A 15,351-nucleotide genomic window follows, 5' to 3' on the forward strand; every position below is an offset into this window, starting at 1 on the left:
CCGGCCCAGACTATGTATGGCATACATGAACGCCAGCGGCTTGATGCGACCGACAAGTACGACAATAAAAGCAGCGCCGCGAGCACATGACGACGAAACCTAATCATGGAAATGCAAATCTGAGAGTCGATTTCTATGGATGAAGCGACATGCAGGGCCTTTCTCAGTCCCGCTCAGCTGGACTCGGCCTCAGTTTGAGCCGTGACCTTCCTCTTCCCATCAATCAACTTGATCTCCCAGATGATGACGGTGGTGTGCTTCTTCTCCTCCCCCGAGGCCTTGTCCACCGTCGACCACGTGCTGAGCACGGCGACGACGCCGTCCTTCTTCACCGGGTCCTCCCACTCGAGCAGGACAGAGAAAGTCTCGAGGACCGAGATGCGAGAACTACGGGCGTGCTGGATGCCCGGCTTGAACTGGTCATACGTGTAGACATTGTGGTTGATTCTGGGATGCCACGCAGGTTAGGGACGGCTGCTCGCTTAAGACAGTCTCGTGAGGACGGACGTACTTGACGACCAAGCTGGTATCAATATGTTCCTCGACAGCCCTCCGCGCCAGCTCGTCGTCCGGCTGGAAGAACAGAGTGGTGTTGAGCTCTGTGACCCACTGGCCGAGTGTTTGCGATTCGGTCGACATTGGGCGCGGCTAGGACGCTATACTAGAGTGACTGGGGGACGACAAGAACTGAGCACGACCCACTGGAGGTTTAGATTGTAGAAGCTACTTGCGAGAGATGGCGATCTTGGAAAGGTGTCTATGAGCGAGACGGTGGATTGTGTCTTATACGCGACTGTCCTCGGATCTTCGACAGACGTGTTCCCACGAGTCGTTGACTGTATCTTTGCTGAGGCATGACGAGCTGGTGCGGAGATGCGGAGATGCGGAGGTGCGGAGATGGTGCGAGGAGTCGGAGAGACGACCAGCAATGCCATTATATGCGGATTTGATGCAGGAGAATAGGATTTGTGTTTGGTTTGGCGTTTGAGGTTCACATTGCGAACCGCGTCCCGAGGATCGTCATGCTCGCGGCAGGTTGGGTCTTTGGAGGTGGAGTCCTCGGAACGTGTGTCACGCTTCATCGAGCTTCATGGGTTTTTGGTGCAGGCAGATGAGGACCGAATGCTTGTTCTACGTGAGTTGCATGTCTCCATGATCAAGCGCCTTGCCCATATTGCCCATTGCAGGCATGATAGCTTACCAGGTGCTCGAGGCACTCAAGGCTGGGCTGAATGGTGATGCACGTGTCGTGGTAGCGCAGATTGTCACTTACAACAACAGCATCGTAATGCAGATCAGACGCGTGCTACCATGCAGATTCATTCTGAAAGAATACATCAATTGGAGCAGTATAGATGGATTTTGTCACATCCAGCGACGCCATGGTGGTGCCTGTTGGGACGCATGGTGGCGGTTGTTCATCACGACTGATCTTCCATGCAACTGATTCTGCCACAGAAACATGTCTGCAATGCTGCTGCTGTTGTCGTGTCTTTCTTCTCTGGGTTGGCATTCATGCCACGACTGCTGCTGGTGCTGCAACGTCATCAACACTCTGCCGATGGGGCTTCCTCGCTTGATGGTGGCTAATGACACCTTCTTTTAGTCTTTGCAAGGGACCAACTGGAAGAGCGCATCTCTGAAGAACCGAAGCGTTCACTCAGGGTGAATGAATGGACGTACCTAAGCAGACTGTTGCATAGGCGGAGGTGAGTATCGAGGCTGTGGACGGCCGTGTTGATAGATGGTCACTTGGGGGATTGGGCTGGAGGAAAATGCACCTATAGGAGGTATGCATTTGCTGGGGACTCACAGATGTGAGGATCCAGGACTTGGTCAATTCAACCATGTACCATTCTTTACCAACACATCCACACTTGAATTCCCATCAAATAACCACTATTCTATTGATTCCCATTTCTGGTGGTGCCCAGGCAAAAAGCAGTTGGTATTAGGTGGATAAGTGTTATTGTATCTGGCTTAGGTTGTGGACCAACGCGCCCCCAGGACTACATTATATGGTTCCTGCTGACTAACCTGCTGACTAACTGAAGCAGAGTAGTCCCGTCCTTCACAAGCATCGTCACTGATGAGAAGGCACGATGGGGTTGCCGTGCCAACCCTGCACAGACCAATACGGCCATCAAGCAGGGAAGTCACTGCCTCGCCTCGGGCCACGACGAACGAGTGTGGCTTGGTATTTGCTCGGCGGCTGGATAGATACGAACAATGCATTCAACGTGACAGCAGAACATTCTTCTCATCTCTGCTTTCCCCGCTGTTCAACCTCCCCGCATACCATCTTGCCGACACATCGAAGCCGAGACACGCCCTTGCTCCATTTACCCCGCCATGCCTCGAGATTCCTCGACCCGGCCGTCACACCGCCGGCACGAGTCGACCGAGGAGCGCGACCAACGACGCAGGAATAGAAGAGCCCAGCAGGACGAAGACAGACCTCGCCGCGCCAAGAGACCACCGACGACGACCACGACAGACTCGGAACAGAGCCGCGCCGAACGCAGCTCGCGCTCCCACGGCCTCTCGGCCGATGCCCTGGCGCAGCTCAACAGCGGCGGCGGCCCTGTTCGCGACGACAGCCCCGACCGCGAGAGGGAGGAGCGGCAGCGGGAGCGCAGGGAACGGCGACGCCGGCGGCGAGAGCGCGAGGAGGCTGGCGAGAGGCGCAAGAGCAGGCCCGACGACGAGAGGCGGAGGTCGAGTCGCCAGCCGCCGGGCGAGCGGACGCGCAGCCGACACGATGACGACGAGCAGAGGCAGAGGCGCAGCCGCCTTGAGGACGAGCGGAGACGGGCCTTGGTCGAGGAGAGGTGGCGTCTTGAGGACGAACGACGGCAGGCGAGGTATGAGGACGTGCCGAGGACAAAGAGGACGGTGCGGCGCGAGCGGCGTGACGACTTCTCTGACGTTGAGTATGAGAAGCCTCGAAAGCAGAAAAAAGGCGCCAAGGACAAGCGGATCGTCAGCGGCGCTGCTCTGGAAGAGGGCCAAGGGTGGAAGATTGGTGGCTTCTTCGGCAGGCTCAGGGGCGGCGGCAGCAGTGCTGTGCCTACGAAGGACCTGGACGACTCGGACTACGACCCGCCAGTGAGGCCGGTCCGCAAGAAGAGGAAGCTCTGTACGTGACAGCATGCCGCGAGACGGACCAAACGACGCGCTAACAGAACAGGGATCTGCATGGGCATTTCGGTCGTTCTCATCATCATCATCGTTGTCGTGGCCGTCGTCGTCTCGAAGAAGAACTCGTCAGACAGCAGCGCGAGCGCAGGTGCCGACCTCAAAGACAAGGACAAGGACAGCATCCCGATGCAGTGGCGCGGCACGTACCTCGACCCCTTCAGCTGGGACAACACGGACGATTTCAACGTCACCTTCACCGACGAGACGGTGGGCGACCTGCCCATCATGGGCCTCTTTGACGACTGGGACGACTCGACGCGCTGCAACGACCAGGTGCCGGCGCTCGACAAGGCTTGGGGCTCGTACGACAAGCGGCCGGCGCGGGGTGTCAATGTGGGCGGCTGGCTCGTGCTCGAACCCTTCATCACGCCGTCGCTCTTTGCCTACGACAAGCGCCTCGGCATCATTGACGAGTGGACGCTGAGCACGCACCTCGGCAAGCGCCAGACGGCCGAGGTGCTCGAGGCGCACTACGCGAGCTTTGTCACCGAGTCGACGTTCAAGGAGATCCGCGACGCCGGGCTCGACCACGTGCGCATCCCGTTCGGCTACTGGGCCGTCGAGGTGTGGGACGACAGCGACCCGTACCTCGCGCGGACGTCGTGGCGCTATCTGCTGCGCGGCATCGAGTGGGCGCGCAAGTACGGCCTCCGCGTCAAGCTCGACCCGCACGCGCTGCCGGGGTCGCAGAACGGATGGAACCACTCGGGCCGCTGGGGCCCCATCGGCTGGCTCAACGGCACGGCCGGGGCCGAGAACCGCAGGCGCTCGGTCGAGATGCACGACCGGCTGTCCAAGTTCTTCGCGCAGCCGCGGTACAAGAACATCATCACCTTTTACGGCCTCGCCAACGAGCCCAAGATGACGGAGCTGTCGACGGCGGACGTCATTGCGTGGACGGAGGAGTGCTACGCGCTCGTGCGCAAGAACGGCGTCGACGCCGTCGTCGTCTTCGGCGACGGCTTCATGGGCCTGCACAACTGGCAGGGACGCATGACGGGCTACGACGACATGGCGCTCGACGTGCACCAGTACGTCATCTTCAACAAGGACCAGATCGCCTACACGCACCAGGAAAAGGTCGAGTACGCGTGCCAGGGCTGGACGGAGCAGGCGCAGCAGAGCATGGACCGCGCCACGGGCTACGGGCCGACGCTCTTCGCCGAGTGGTCGCAGGCCGACACGGACTGCGCGACGCACCTCACCAACGTCGGCCAGGGCAACCGCTGGACGGGCACGTACGACCCCGGCGACGACGCCACGGCCGTCGCCGTGCTGGCGCCCGGGTGCCCGACCAAGGACAGGCGGTGCGACTGCGGGCCGGCCAACGCCAAGGTCGACGACATGAGCGACGGCTACAAGCAGTTTCTCAAAATGTTCGCCGAGGCCCAGATGCACTCGTTCGAGAAGGGCTGGGGCTGGTGGTACTGGACCTGGGACACGGAGGACGCGCCGCTGTGGAGCTACAAAAAGGCCCTCGCCGGCGGCCTCATGCCGGCCAAGCCGTGGGACAGGGCCTTTGACTGCGACGCCGACGTGCCGGCCTTTGACCTGCCCGAGTTCTACCGGTGAGCGGCGGCTTGTCATGATGTCTTGCCTTTGGGTGGCCCGAGATGACAAATGATGTGGTTGTGATGAAGCTGGTTTATCCCTTTGAAACCTCTGTACATAGACGGATGACCACCTGCCTGAATAGCTGTGATGTGATCTTGGCAAGCACTGTTTTAGCAAGTTTATTTAGAACGAGCAACGTTCAAGCATGTCAATGTCCTGTTCGTTGCATCCTTAATTCAGTTGGCGACATAATTTTCTGCCACCTAGCCGTCGATCATACAAAGTATTGAGGTTTCTTTCGGCGTCAAGGATGCCTTGTGCTGTCTTGCATGGTAGGTAGTCTGACAGGCCATGGGCAGTTCTAGATACTGGTATAAGCATGTGCAAACAGCCTTTCTCTTGCGCCTCCCACTACTGGGCACGGCTGCCAACAAGCTCATGTCCAGACCATACGGCGCCAGGCACAAGCATTGAATCAAGCCACTGCTATGGTAAACTCTGGGTTCACACGTGGGAAAACCACCGTGCCTCCGCCTGCCGCCATTCCCGCCACGCGGGCTACGGGCGATGACGAAGACCAGCTGACCGGTGGGGGGATTCGAAAAACAGTCAACGGAGGATTCGAAATACAGTCAGCGGAGGATTCGAGTTAGAGTCAACGGAGGATTCGAAATAGAGTTGAAAAAGAGGGCGGCTTATCAAATGACATCGTCTCGCGTCTCGCGTCTCGCGTCTTGCGAATCCCCGTGGTGGAGCCTCGCCCTTGTCTTAGACCCTCGTGACAAGAACGCCCAGAAGCCCATGCGACGTCTCACTCGCGAGCATGACGACGACGACAATCGATGCGATGGGTCGGGATTCGTCCCTGTGCAGCCCTTTTCGAGACCTTTTCGAGGAAGAATCCGACCCCTGGCACCCGTGAGCGGCCGCGTCCATGTGGCACAAATCATGGCGAAATCCGAACAAGAACGGCGTCAGCCTGCACTCGCCGACACAGTTCCGTCCTGCCTGCTGCCAGGGCCCCTCCGCAGAGCCTTAAGAGATAAAGGAAAAATAAGAAAAAAAGACGGCGCGCGGAACCCCGACCTAGGCTATGAATCAGCTCCCCGCCCCGGCATCCGATTTCCCTGTCCCATTAGGTTCGACCACGATGTGACCAACAAGGAGAGAGACGCGCGAGCCAAGCAAAAGAACGAACCCCTCCCGTTGAGTAATGGAGCATCAGTGCGGGTGACATGGGAATTGGCCCAAGCCGCTTTCCGCCTTTCCCCCCCATTCGTTTGTTTATTCAAGATGCGGTTTCGGCAACAAGCCCGTAAACGCCGACCGATTCATCATCAGTTGTCAGATGAAGGCCCGGGAATAAATAAATGGATCGTGGAGCCCATGTCACCCCCTAAAAGGATCGACTGCCGACCCTAGAAATCTATTCAGGGTGCTGATGTCATTGCCTTGAGCTTTGAAGCTCCCGAAACGCCTCTTCATCTTTAGATCCCTTCGTCTCTCTCACATCGCCTCACACGTCAAGGAGGGCAGACTCGGAACTGACGCACGTGGTTACAAGCTCTTGACACTCAAACACCATGGCCGATGTAGACCGCGATCTCGAAAAGGCCGACGCTGACGCCGACGCCGACGCCGACGCCGACACAACGTTCGCGCCCATCCGGACCGATCCACGTGCAACGCCAGATGCACAACCACGTCGACTGTCGACGGCCTCCGCCCGCTCCGTAGCCCGCACCATCTCTCGTGCCCGGTCGCATAACGGCTACTCCTGTGACGACTACCAGCCCTCCTCGGACGACAATGAGCCGTCGGCGTCATCAACGGATGCTGCCGCCGCCGGTGCCGCCAGGGCACGATCCAAGGAGGACCCCTTCGAGGTTTCATTTGAAAATGGTGACCGCGACCCCTGGTGCCCGCGCTCCCTGCCGACGCCGCGCAAGTGGCTCATCGTCGCCCTCGTCTCGGCCGCCAGCCTCTGCGTCACGGCCGCGAGCTCCATCTACACGTCCACCTACATCAAGATGGACGCCGAGTTCGGCTCGTCGCGCATCGTCTCGACCCTCGGCCTGTCGACCTTTGTGCTGGGCATCAGCCTGGGCCCCATGTTCCTGAGCCCGCTGTCCGAGTTCTACGGCCGCCGCCCCATCTACCTCGTCGCCTGGTCCATGTACATCATCTGGATCATCCCCTCGGCCGTCGCCACCAACATTCAGACCATGATCGTCGCCCGCTTCTTCGACGGCCTCTCCGGCAGCGCCTTCCTCGCCGTCTCGGGCGGCACCGTCAGCGACCTCTTCGACCGCCAGCACCTCCAGGCCCCGATGCTGCTGTACTCCATGGCGCCCTTTGTCGGCCCCGCCATCGGCCCCACCGTCGGCGGCTTCATCAACTACAACGTCGATTGGCGCTGGACCTACTACGTCCTCCTCATGTGGGCCGTCGCCATGGGCCTGCTCATCCTGTTCTTCGTCCCCGAGACCTATCACCCCGTCGTCCTGCGCCTCAAGGCACGCGCCGTACGCGCCGACACGGGCGACGACCGCTGGCGCGCCCCCATGGACAAGTCGGACAAGTCCATCCTCCGCACCGTCGCCTTGTCGCTGCGCCGGCCCTTCCAGCTGCTCGCCTACGAGCCCATGGTCCTCCTGCTCTGCATCTTCTCCGCCATCCTCCTCGGTGTCCTCTACCTCTTCTTCAGCGCCTTCTCTCTCGTCTTCGGCAACACCCACGGCTTCAACCTGTGGCAGGTCGGCCTAGCCTTCAATGGTATCCTCGTCGGCATGCTCTGTGCCGCCGCGACCGATCCCCTGTGGCATGCCATTCGCGATCGTCTCATCCGTGACAACGAGCGCCGCACCGGCGTGGCCTTTGCCAGCGAGCCCGAGTACCGCCTCCCGTCGGCCATCCTCGGCGCCTTCCTCGTGACTGTTGGCCTCTTCGTCTTCGGCTGGACTACCAATGCCAATATCCACTGGATCGCACCCATCATTGGCTCTGGTATTTTTGGTGCTGGTATGTCTTCTTTCCCCCGTCCTGTTCGCTTCATCTGTGCCTCCCTTTACGAGTCCTCGTCGCACGGCAGCTCGCGACCCTGCCCAGAGTTGGTCAGAGGTCCGGCGGCTGTGGCCTCTGCTCGACCGCGCACGATGCATCGTCCCGCTCATGACACTTGTCGGCTTGAAAATAGAGACGGGAACTGCATGGCGCTGGCACCACCCGCACCGTGCTTCAGTCATTCTTAGTAAAAGCTTGGTCAGGCGGTTGCGCAAGGCTCGTCCGAGTCATCTTGCATGAAATGTTTAAAAAGGAGCGATGCGGCTAACCGTCTGGGCTTGCAGAACCCTGCTCGTCTTCACCGGCATCTTCACTTTCCTCGTATGTTGTCCTACCTTCACCCCTCCACCCCCAAAAGCCCCGTCCGGTACCCTGCGTGGCAGGAAGGGGGAAAACCCCCTCTCGATTTGGAGGGCGAGGACGCACTGTAGCATCGTGAAAGCCTCTGACGCTGAGACTCATAGGTTGACGCCTATCCGCTCTACGCCGCGAGCGTCCTGGCGGCCAATGCCTTTGTGCGCTGCATGTTCGCTGGTAAGTGCATCTGGTGGTACCGGTGCCCGCGTCCGTCCAGCTGGTACCCTCTTATTCTCCAGGTCGCACGTGCAGGAGAGGCTAATTTTTGTGTGGTGCGGTAGCTGCCTTTCCGTTGTTTGGAAACCAGATGTACGAGGCTCTTGGATATTCCTGGGCATCTTCGCTCCTCGCTTTCCTGACAGTGGCCATGCTGCCGTTCCCATACATTTTCTTCCGTTACGGCAAGAGGATACGGGGTACGAGCAGGTTCGCCACCCAAGGCTGAATATGTGAGCAAGGAACGACAACCAAGTGCTCAAATCGGTCTCCAGGGGTCGTTGAGACCTTGGAAAGCCACCCTAGGTGCCCGACCGCGTGCATAAGCCCAGTGGCGACGAGGCGACAGGCGCCTCTTCGTCGGATCAGGCACCATCGTAGCACAAGCTACTCGGCCTGCGGGTGATCGAGGCGTGTGCACGCCAGATGCCGACGCACTAGTGTCGACCCGTGTCGAGGCGCTCGCGGCTGGCCTTGGTTCAGGGCTAGCTTTGTGTTGCCCAGACCCGTGTTCCTGAGCCACGCCTACGACAATGCGACGATGATCGGAGCAAAGGAAGAGAAGAGGTGTCGCATTCGAACCCACGACATGGTTGTGGCGATGGGATCGTGGGAGCTGGGAAGGCCGGCGAAGGATGCCTGCCGCATGGGCTACTCCAAAGCCTGGGAGGTGACGCAACAGAAGTCTCTATTGTCGATGGCCCAATCGCCATGCCGGCATCGAGGCGAGGCTGGGCCTGAAACGATTAAGACGCGTCGACGCGTGAGCCGGCCAGTGAGAAGATGACAACCGTCCTGCTAGCACTCTGTGTTACATGTCAGCATGGAGTGAGCAATCGTATCCAACAGAGTTGCCTGGCAAGCCTAGGTAGGCGCAAGATCACTTGGCAGCAGGTCAGTGGTTTGTTGTAAGCCTCGGTTCCCGGGTTGAAACAATTAAGGCCCATGTTAGCAAATCTCATGCAGGTGACAATGATCCGTGGTGCGAGGTGAGGTGTGATGAGTGTGGCTGAGGGGTGCCAAGCCAGCGTGATGGTATGTTTATTGCACAGAGTTTTGCATGGTACAAAGGGGGGAGTGAGATGTTTCTTGGGGAGTTGGCATGAAGTGGCCATCGAGTGAGGTCCCAGACGAGTAGCGGATGACTGCACAACAATGTAGTGAGCTCGTAAAAGCCGTAAAGAAATCGAGTCGTTGTCGTCGTCGTCGTCGTCGCAGGTTGAGGCTGGAACAGCAAACAAGCAAATCCGACTGAATCATGCATGTCTGAATCAACATGACGGCGCGCAGCCGTTGATAAGAATGGCCATTGAGCCAAAGACCAGGCACAGGCAGGGGGACATGATGATGCCGTTGCTGCTTCCCGTATGAATCACAGCCACAGTCGCAGCTGCCCCACGGATCCTTGCCTGCCTCCTGTAATAAAGGCATGATATGGTAGCAGGCAGGTAGGCACTTGCCTGTGTCTAGGTACCTAGGTACCTAATTATAATTGCGTGATGAGGAAATCGGTACTGTCTCTCGTACTTGCCGGCTCGATCACCTGCCAGTCACGCAAGACAGGATCAGCAAGACAGGGCAGGAGACATGTTGGTCTGAGACCCGTTCCTGGGCCGCCGGTCCGTGGATTGAAGCTGCCAGTTGAAGTGTGTGTTTCGAGCCGAGCCTCGCACCCCAAATCTCGTGAATCCGAGTCTTCCTTCTGCATTGATCACGAGGCCTATTTGATCACCCCTCATGGCCTGTCCGCCTGAACCCTGAAGCCTAGTTAGCGACATGGTGCCTGAAGCAAAGAACGGACGGAGACTCTCAGCCCTGGGATGGACGAGCATCTCATTGGTCTTGTGACCTCGGTTACGGGGTCCTCCTCCAACCCCAAGTTCTCCCGCAGGGCCGGAGCCTTTCTAGCGACCAAACAAGCCAGACCAATACTGACTGACTAGCAGTTGGTGCAACCATCAGCTGTGCGCGGCCAATCATGCGCCACCTATTCTTCTCCAATGCGAGAGCAATGCCCAACCGACCCACCCTTTGACGAACCCCGCAGCGCAAATCTTTGACCATGCCCCAATCCCAAGGGCAATGGAACGCAGCCACGAGTGCTGGAGAGACAAGCACCACACCAGACCAACCAATACTAGGAGCCTAGTAGGTACTGTACGTAGGCAGGTCCGATGCCTCCCCTAGTATTCCAGTCGCAGCTTATTTCTCCGTCGGGTCACAACACACACGACAGCTCTTCAGTCAACCACTCAGAGCCTCGCCAAAACACTCTTGTCGCTGCGTCTGAGGTACATACCTACACACCTACCTTCAAACACGTGTGCGCTCACTCGTGTCAACTGAACGCAGACCGAGGTTGACAAACTCACGACCGACCCAACGTCGCCGCAGACAATCGACCCGGAGCTCCCTTGCCATAGCGATCTCCTCGCTACATCAACACCGAAGACGCCAAACCCGACACCTATTTGCGCTCTCTCAGCCCCGCGTCAATGGGCCTGTCGCAACACCCACGCCTCACCCAACGCCCTCGACAACCCTCGCGCCCTCCTCTCCTCCACGTGTGACCTCGTCTTGTTGCGCCCTTACGAAGCCAATTGCCCTCATCCCCCCATCGAGGAAATCGACTCGATACCCAACTTCGGCCTTCTTTTGGTCGCCGACCTTGTGTTGCATGTCAATGCGTGTTTACCACTCGCAATAGACCCCGACGGGTAGCTGCCGACGACCTGCATCCCTCCTCCCCTCTTTGCCGCTGCCATCGACGCTACCCTCATCGACGCCCACAGCCGGCTATCCACGATCCCGAGCTCGAACCCCAGCCTCTGTCACAAGTTTGCCGGCCAGCGAGCGACACCTAGACATCCACGCCGTGGCCTCTGTCCCTGACGGTGCTTCATCCGCCCCTCCCTCGAGGTCCGCGACGTCCTTGGGAAAGCCACGGCTCGAGCTCCCCCTCCCCCGTCCCCCTCTCTCTCCTCTCTCTACGATCTTGACTGGTCACTGCCATCTCAGCGACCCAGTCTTTGCGCCGTCGACGATTTCGTTACACCAGGAACGCCTCCTCCCACCCTCCGTCGCAGCTCCATTGGCAAGCCTTGCTTGTGAACGATACGAGGCCTGCCTATCGTCGTGCCTGACTGATCCTCCGCTGGCACAACCTACCTACCTACACTGGAAAGCCAGACGTACACTAGGAGCACGCCCCCTCTTCTAGCAGCAAAACAACGACACGCAGCATCGCCTCTACGCCCTCCTACGTTCGAGCCTCAATTTGCGGCGGCGGCGTGACACAGCTCCCGCGCGACCTCCTATTTGTCCACGATTACCTCTCAAAGACTCTTTGGGCGCCGCAAGGGCCCATCCCACCCAAGCGCAACGAGGGGAAACGATATATCGCTGGTCGGGGCTATTTTGTCTGTGTGTCGCTGCGAGGAAACTATACCCTGTCGTGTACCACGTAAAGCGCTGCCCTGCAGGACGATTGACCATACTCTTTCCCCTTACACCACAGCTCCTGGACGAGACACCAAGCCAAGAGCCTGGCGCTGCCGCCCAGGACAGGGCCATCCCGGTCGAGGGCTCGCATAGCCGTGCCGTCATCTCGTACACCTCCCGCGCGCCACGCCACCAACCTGTCGCTCCCACCAGCGTGTAGGCTGTATATAAACCTTCGTCACTATGCCGGACGAACTCGAGGAGAACGGGGCCGAGGTCTCGGATGCCATGTCGGACAATGAGCACGAGTACGAAGACGATCTTGCTGTGAAAGACGAAGACGACAAGATGGCCGAGACGAACGACTCTACCGACAACAATGGCGAGGTCAAGAAGAAGTATGACCCTAAAGACCCCTTGCGCCCACGGCGGAAGAAGGCCAGGAGAGCATGCTATGCTTGCCAGCGAGCTCATTTGACGTGCGGTAAGCTTTTGCCAGAATCTGATCCTCTTCGGTGTGACTCGCGGGTCTTGTGTGATCCGTCCTGCTCGCCTTGGTGACAGCGGCAGCCGGCATGGCGGGGTTGCGCTCGGGGCAGATGTGCCCACGGACCAGCTCTGACTGACGTTCCCTACAGGAGATGAACGACCATGTCAACGATGCATCAAGCGTGGCCTGGCCGATGCCTGCCAGGACGGCGTACGCAAAAAGGCGAAATATCTCCACGATGCACCTCCTGAAGCCTTGCGACCTGTTCTGGGCCCCAATTACAACCCGAACCCAACGCCGGCCCGTCCAAACGGTCAACGACAGCACAGCAATGCTTCGGAGACGGCCTCCACAGCCGGGAGCACCTACTTTTCCCAAAGTACCGCCTCGACCACGTTCCCGGTGTACTCTGGTTCGCAGACACCCGTGGGCCTTCCCGAGGGACTCACTTTCCCGCAGCCGTCACCAGTCTCGCCTCCATTCCCTCAGCCAGCCACCAATAACCAGCGACCTAATACGATGGGAGGCATGATCTCGCCTCAGATCTCCGGGGATCCATTGAGTTTTAATACACTCTTCGACCCCAGCAACCCCGCCATCTTCAACTTTGACTTGGAAGGCCTCAACTTCGGCAGCCAGTATGGTGCCATGGAGTTTGGCATGCTGGGCCACATGTCCTCTGGGGCTGGGGAGACTCCACCGCGCGACCCTTCTCTTTCAGGACCCAGCAGCGGCGACATCAATTTTGGATCCGCTGGTGTCTTTGGCAACGGCAACGGCCAGTTTGGTCAGTCCTATGATGGCATAGGGAGCGAATTCTTGAACCTCGATCACCCTTCAAGCGGCCTGTATCAGCAGGGCAATCTCCAACATGGCTTGCCCCACGCATATGCTATCGCTGCCGGCCCAAACAGTCTGCATAGTCCCAGCACCGAGACGACGGCGAGTCCACAACCGACCAATTTCAATTTTGAGGGCTCACCGAGCGGCAATTTCGGCGGCCTGGGCGGTAACCAATCCCTGACAGGTGTCGGAGGCCGTCACAAGAGCAAGCCCAGTGCGGCGCAGAAAGGCGGGCCCCAATCGATCCTGGGAAAGAGGCAGAGAGATCCATCGTGGATATACGAGTCGGTTAAGGAGCCCTATCAGTACCTGGCCGGGTTCCACGCTCTCATCGCTTTCCTTCAGAAGAGATTCTCTGCCAACAAGACGCTAAGGATTGCCAAGGCACTGGCCAGCATCCGGCCTTCGTTTATCTCCTGCACGCGGAACCTGAATCAACAGGATCTCGTCTTCATGGAGAAGTGTTTCCAAAGGACGCTGTTCGAATATGAAGACTATATGCACCAGTGCTCGGCGCCTACCATAGTGTGTCGCCGGACGGGCGAAATTGCGGCTGCGAACAAGGAGTTCACCGCCTTGACAGGATGGACCAAGGACGTCCTTCTCGGCAACGAACCCAACTTGAACGTCAATACTGGCGGTGCTGCTTCTACCACTGCAAGCGGCGCCAACACGGGTCGTGCTGGCTTGGCGACGCCGAAGCTGTCCGCCGCAACGCTGGACTCTGTCGAGACGGAAGGGAGTCGCAAGCAGCCAGTCTTCATTGCCGAGATTCTCGACGACGACAGTGTCATTGAGTTTTACGAGGACTTCTCCCACCTTGCATTTGGCGACAGCCGAGGCAAGGTCTACAAGACATGCCAAGCACTCAAATACCGGACCAAAGAGGCTGCCGAGGCTGCCGCTGCCATGGAGGTCACGCCACAACGAGACCCAAGGAAGAGCATCCTCAGCAGCCGCGTCATTCGTATCGACGGTGAACACGGCATCTCCAAGATTGAGAAGGACGGCAAGGTCAACTGTCGCTATTGCTGGACCATCAAACGCGATGTCTTTGATATTCCCATGCTTATCGTTATGAATGTGAGTTACTCGGCCCTGCTCCGAGACTGTCGGCGTCCTCGTACTGACTAGACGTGCAGTTTTTGCCATGCTATTCGCGCAACCAGGAACCGCACCAACTTGCTGTTTAGATGGGGGGTTCAATCCCGAAACAAAAAAAGTATGAAGGGGGTCATCAGGCCGGGGACATACCAGGGCATTCAGGTACGGGCGGCGTTTGGGACAAGTTGGGCGCATGCCCGGGATTTTTTTTCTCTACAGTTTCATCCTTCTCCAGATGAGAAGAAGCAGTGTTTCTTTTTCTTTCAGATGTTGTCTTTTTGGGCTCCGGTGTGATGCGTATGTGATGGGGAGGGAAGAGGGAAGGGGATGGCTTCGATTTTGGACACTGGGTCGCAAGGGCGTACATGGTGTGTAGGCAGGCATGTTTATCGTTTCTCATGTCTATACGAAGTCTACATGTTTCCATGAAACCGGGTGCACATCATCTTTCTTCGTCGCTCGTACGTAGGTGCTGATGCTCGCATGGCCCCCATCTGGCAAACGCCCCCTCCCTTCTAGCTCTAGCTTTCCACCAGCCCCCGACACAGGGGGCCAGCGAGTACCGCCCTCTCACTCCAGAGCACGCAGCAGCCACGACACGTCGAGCGTGCCCTCGCCGTCACCCAGCCGCGCCTCGGCCCCCTCGCCGCTGCGCAGCACGTCCTCGCGCGGCGGACACCAGGCGCTCCGCCTCAGGCTCTCGCGCGCGACGTCGCAGTCGAAGCGAATGTCCTCGACGAGGGCCTCGAGGGACTTGTAGTCCTTCTCCTCGCGGACGAAGCCGAGCAGGAGGAGGCGCATGTGGGCGTCGTAAAAGTCGGCGGCGAACGGGTGCAGCACGTGCACCTCGGCCGACCGCACCGTGTTTTTGTAGAACGGGTTGTAGCCGATGGACATGACCATCGGGTACAGCAGGGGGGCCAGCGGCGCGTTTGCGTTTGCGTTTGCGTCTGCGCCTGGGCCTGGGCTGGGGCGGTTGGGGTGGTCCGCGGCAGGGCGATCGAGGCCCAGCCAAAGTAGACGCCCGAGGCGAACGTTTCGATCCAGGGGTCACGATGCGTCGACGGGAGGTTGGCGGTGGG

The 15,351-nt window shown here is 58.8% G+C and overlaps 5 protein-coding genes across 5 annotated transcripts; 3 read left to right on the forward strand and 2 right to left on the reverse strand.

The window, feature by feature from the left end:
• Window positions 1–173: 173 nt before the first annotated feature.
• Window positions 174–639, reverse strand: VDAG_01578 (uncharacterized protein; the record flags this gene model as incomplete). Its single annotated transcript, XM_009650464.1, has 2 exons — window positions 174–447; window positions 512–639. 2 exons carry the CDS (start codon window positions 637–639, stop codon window positions 174–176), a joined length of 402 nt encoding a protein of 133 aa, XP_009648759.1.
• Window positions 640–2,352: 1,713 nt separating this feature from the next.
• Window positions 2,353–4,773, forward strand: VDAG_01579 (glucan 1,3-beta-glucosidase; the record flags this gene model as incomplete). Its single annotated transcript, XM_009650465.1, has 2 exons — window positions 2,353–3,139; window positions 3,191–4,773. 2 exons carry the CDS (start codon window positions 2,353–2,355, stop codon window positions 4,771–4,773), a joined length of 2,370 nt encoding a protein of 789 aa, XP_009648760.1.
• Window positions 4,774–6,338: 1,565 nt separating this feature from the next.
• On the forward strand, window positions 6,339–8,620 carry VDAG_01580 (fluconazole resistance protein; the record flags this gene model as incomplete). Its single annotated transcript, XM_009650466.1, has 4 exons — window positions 6,339–7,776; window positions 8,072–8,139; window positions 8,283–8,352; window positions 8,457–8,620. The coding sequence occupies 4 exons, from the start codon at window positions 6,339–6,341 to the stop codon at window positions 8,618–8,620; spliced, it is 1,740 nt and encodes a 579-aa protein (XP_009648761.1).
• Window positions 8,621–12,075: 3,455 nt separating this feature from the next.
• On the forward strand, window positions 12,076–14,358 carry VDAG_01581 (transcription factor; the record flags this gene model as incomplete). The annotated part of the gene is made up of 3 exons (XM_009650467.1): window positions 12,076–12,316; window positions 12,471–14,248; window positions 14,308–14,358. The coding sequence occupies 3 exons, from the start codon at window positions 12,076–12,078 to the stop codon at window positions 14,356–14,358; spliced, it is 2,070 nt and encodes a 689-aa protein (XP_009648762.1).
• A 481-nt stretch (window positions 14,359–14,839) lies between these two features.
• VDAG_01582 (riboflavin kinase) lies at window positions 14,840–15,172 on the reverse strand (the record flags this gene model as incomplete). Its single annotated transcript, XM_009650468.1, has 1 exon — window positions 14,840–15,172. One exon carries the CDS (start codon window positions 15,170–15,172, stop codon window positions 14,840–14,842), a length of 333 nt encoding a protein of 110 aa, XP_009648763.1.
• Window positions 15,173–15,351: the final 179 nt, after the last annotated feature.

The sequence above is a fragment of the Verticillium dahliae genome, genomic scaffold, assembly GCF_000150675.1.
Source record: "Verticillium dahliae VdLs.17 supercont1.2 genomic scaffold, whole genome shotgun sequence".
Taxonomy (NCBI): Eukaryota; Fungi; Ascomycota; class Sordariomycetes; order Glomerellales; family Plectosphaerellaceae; genus Verticillium; species Verticillium dahliae.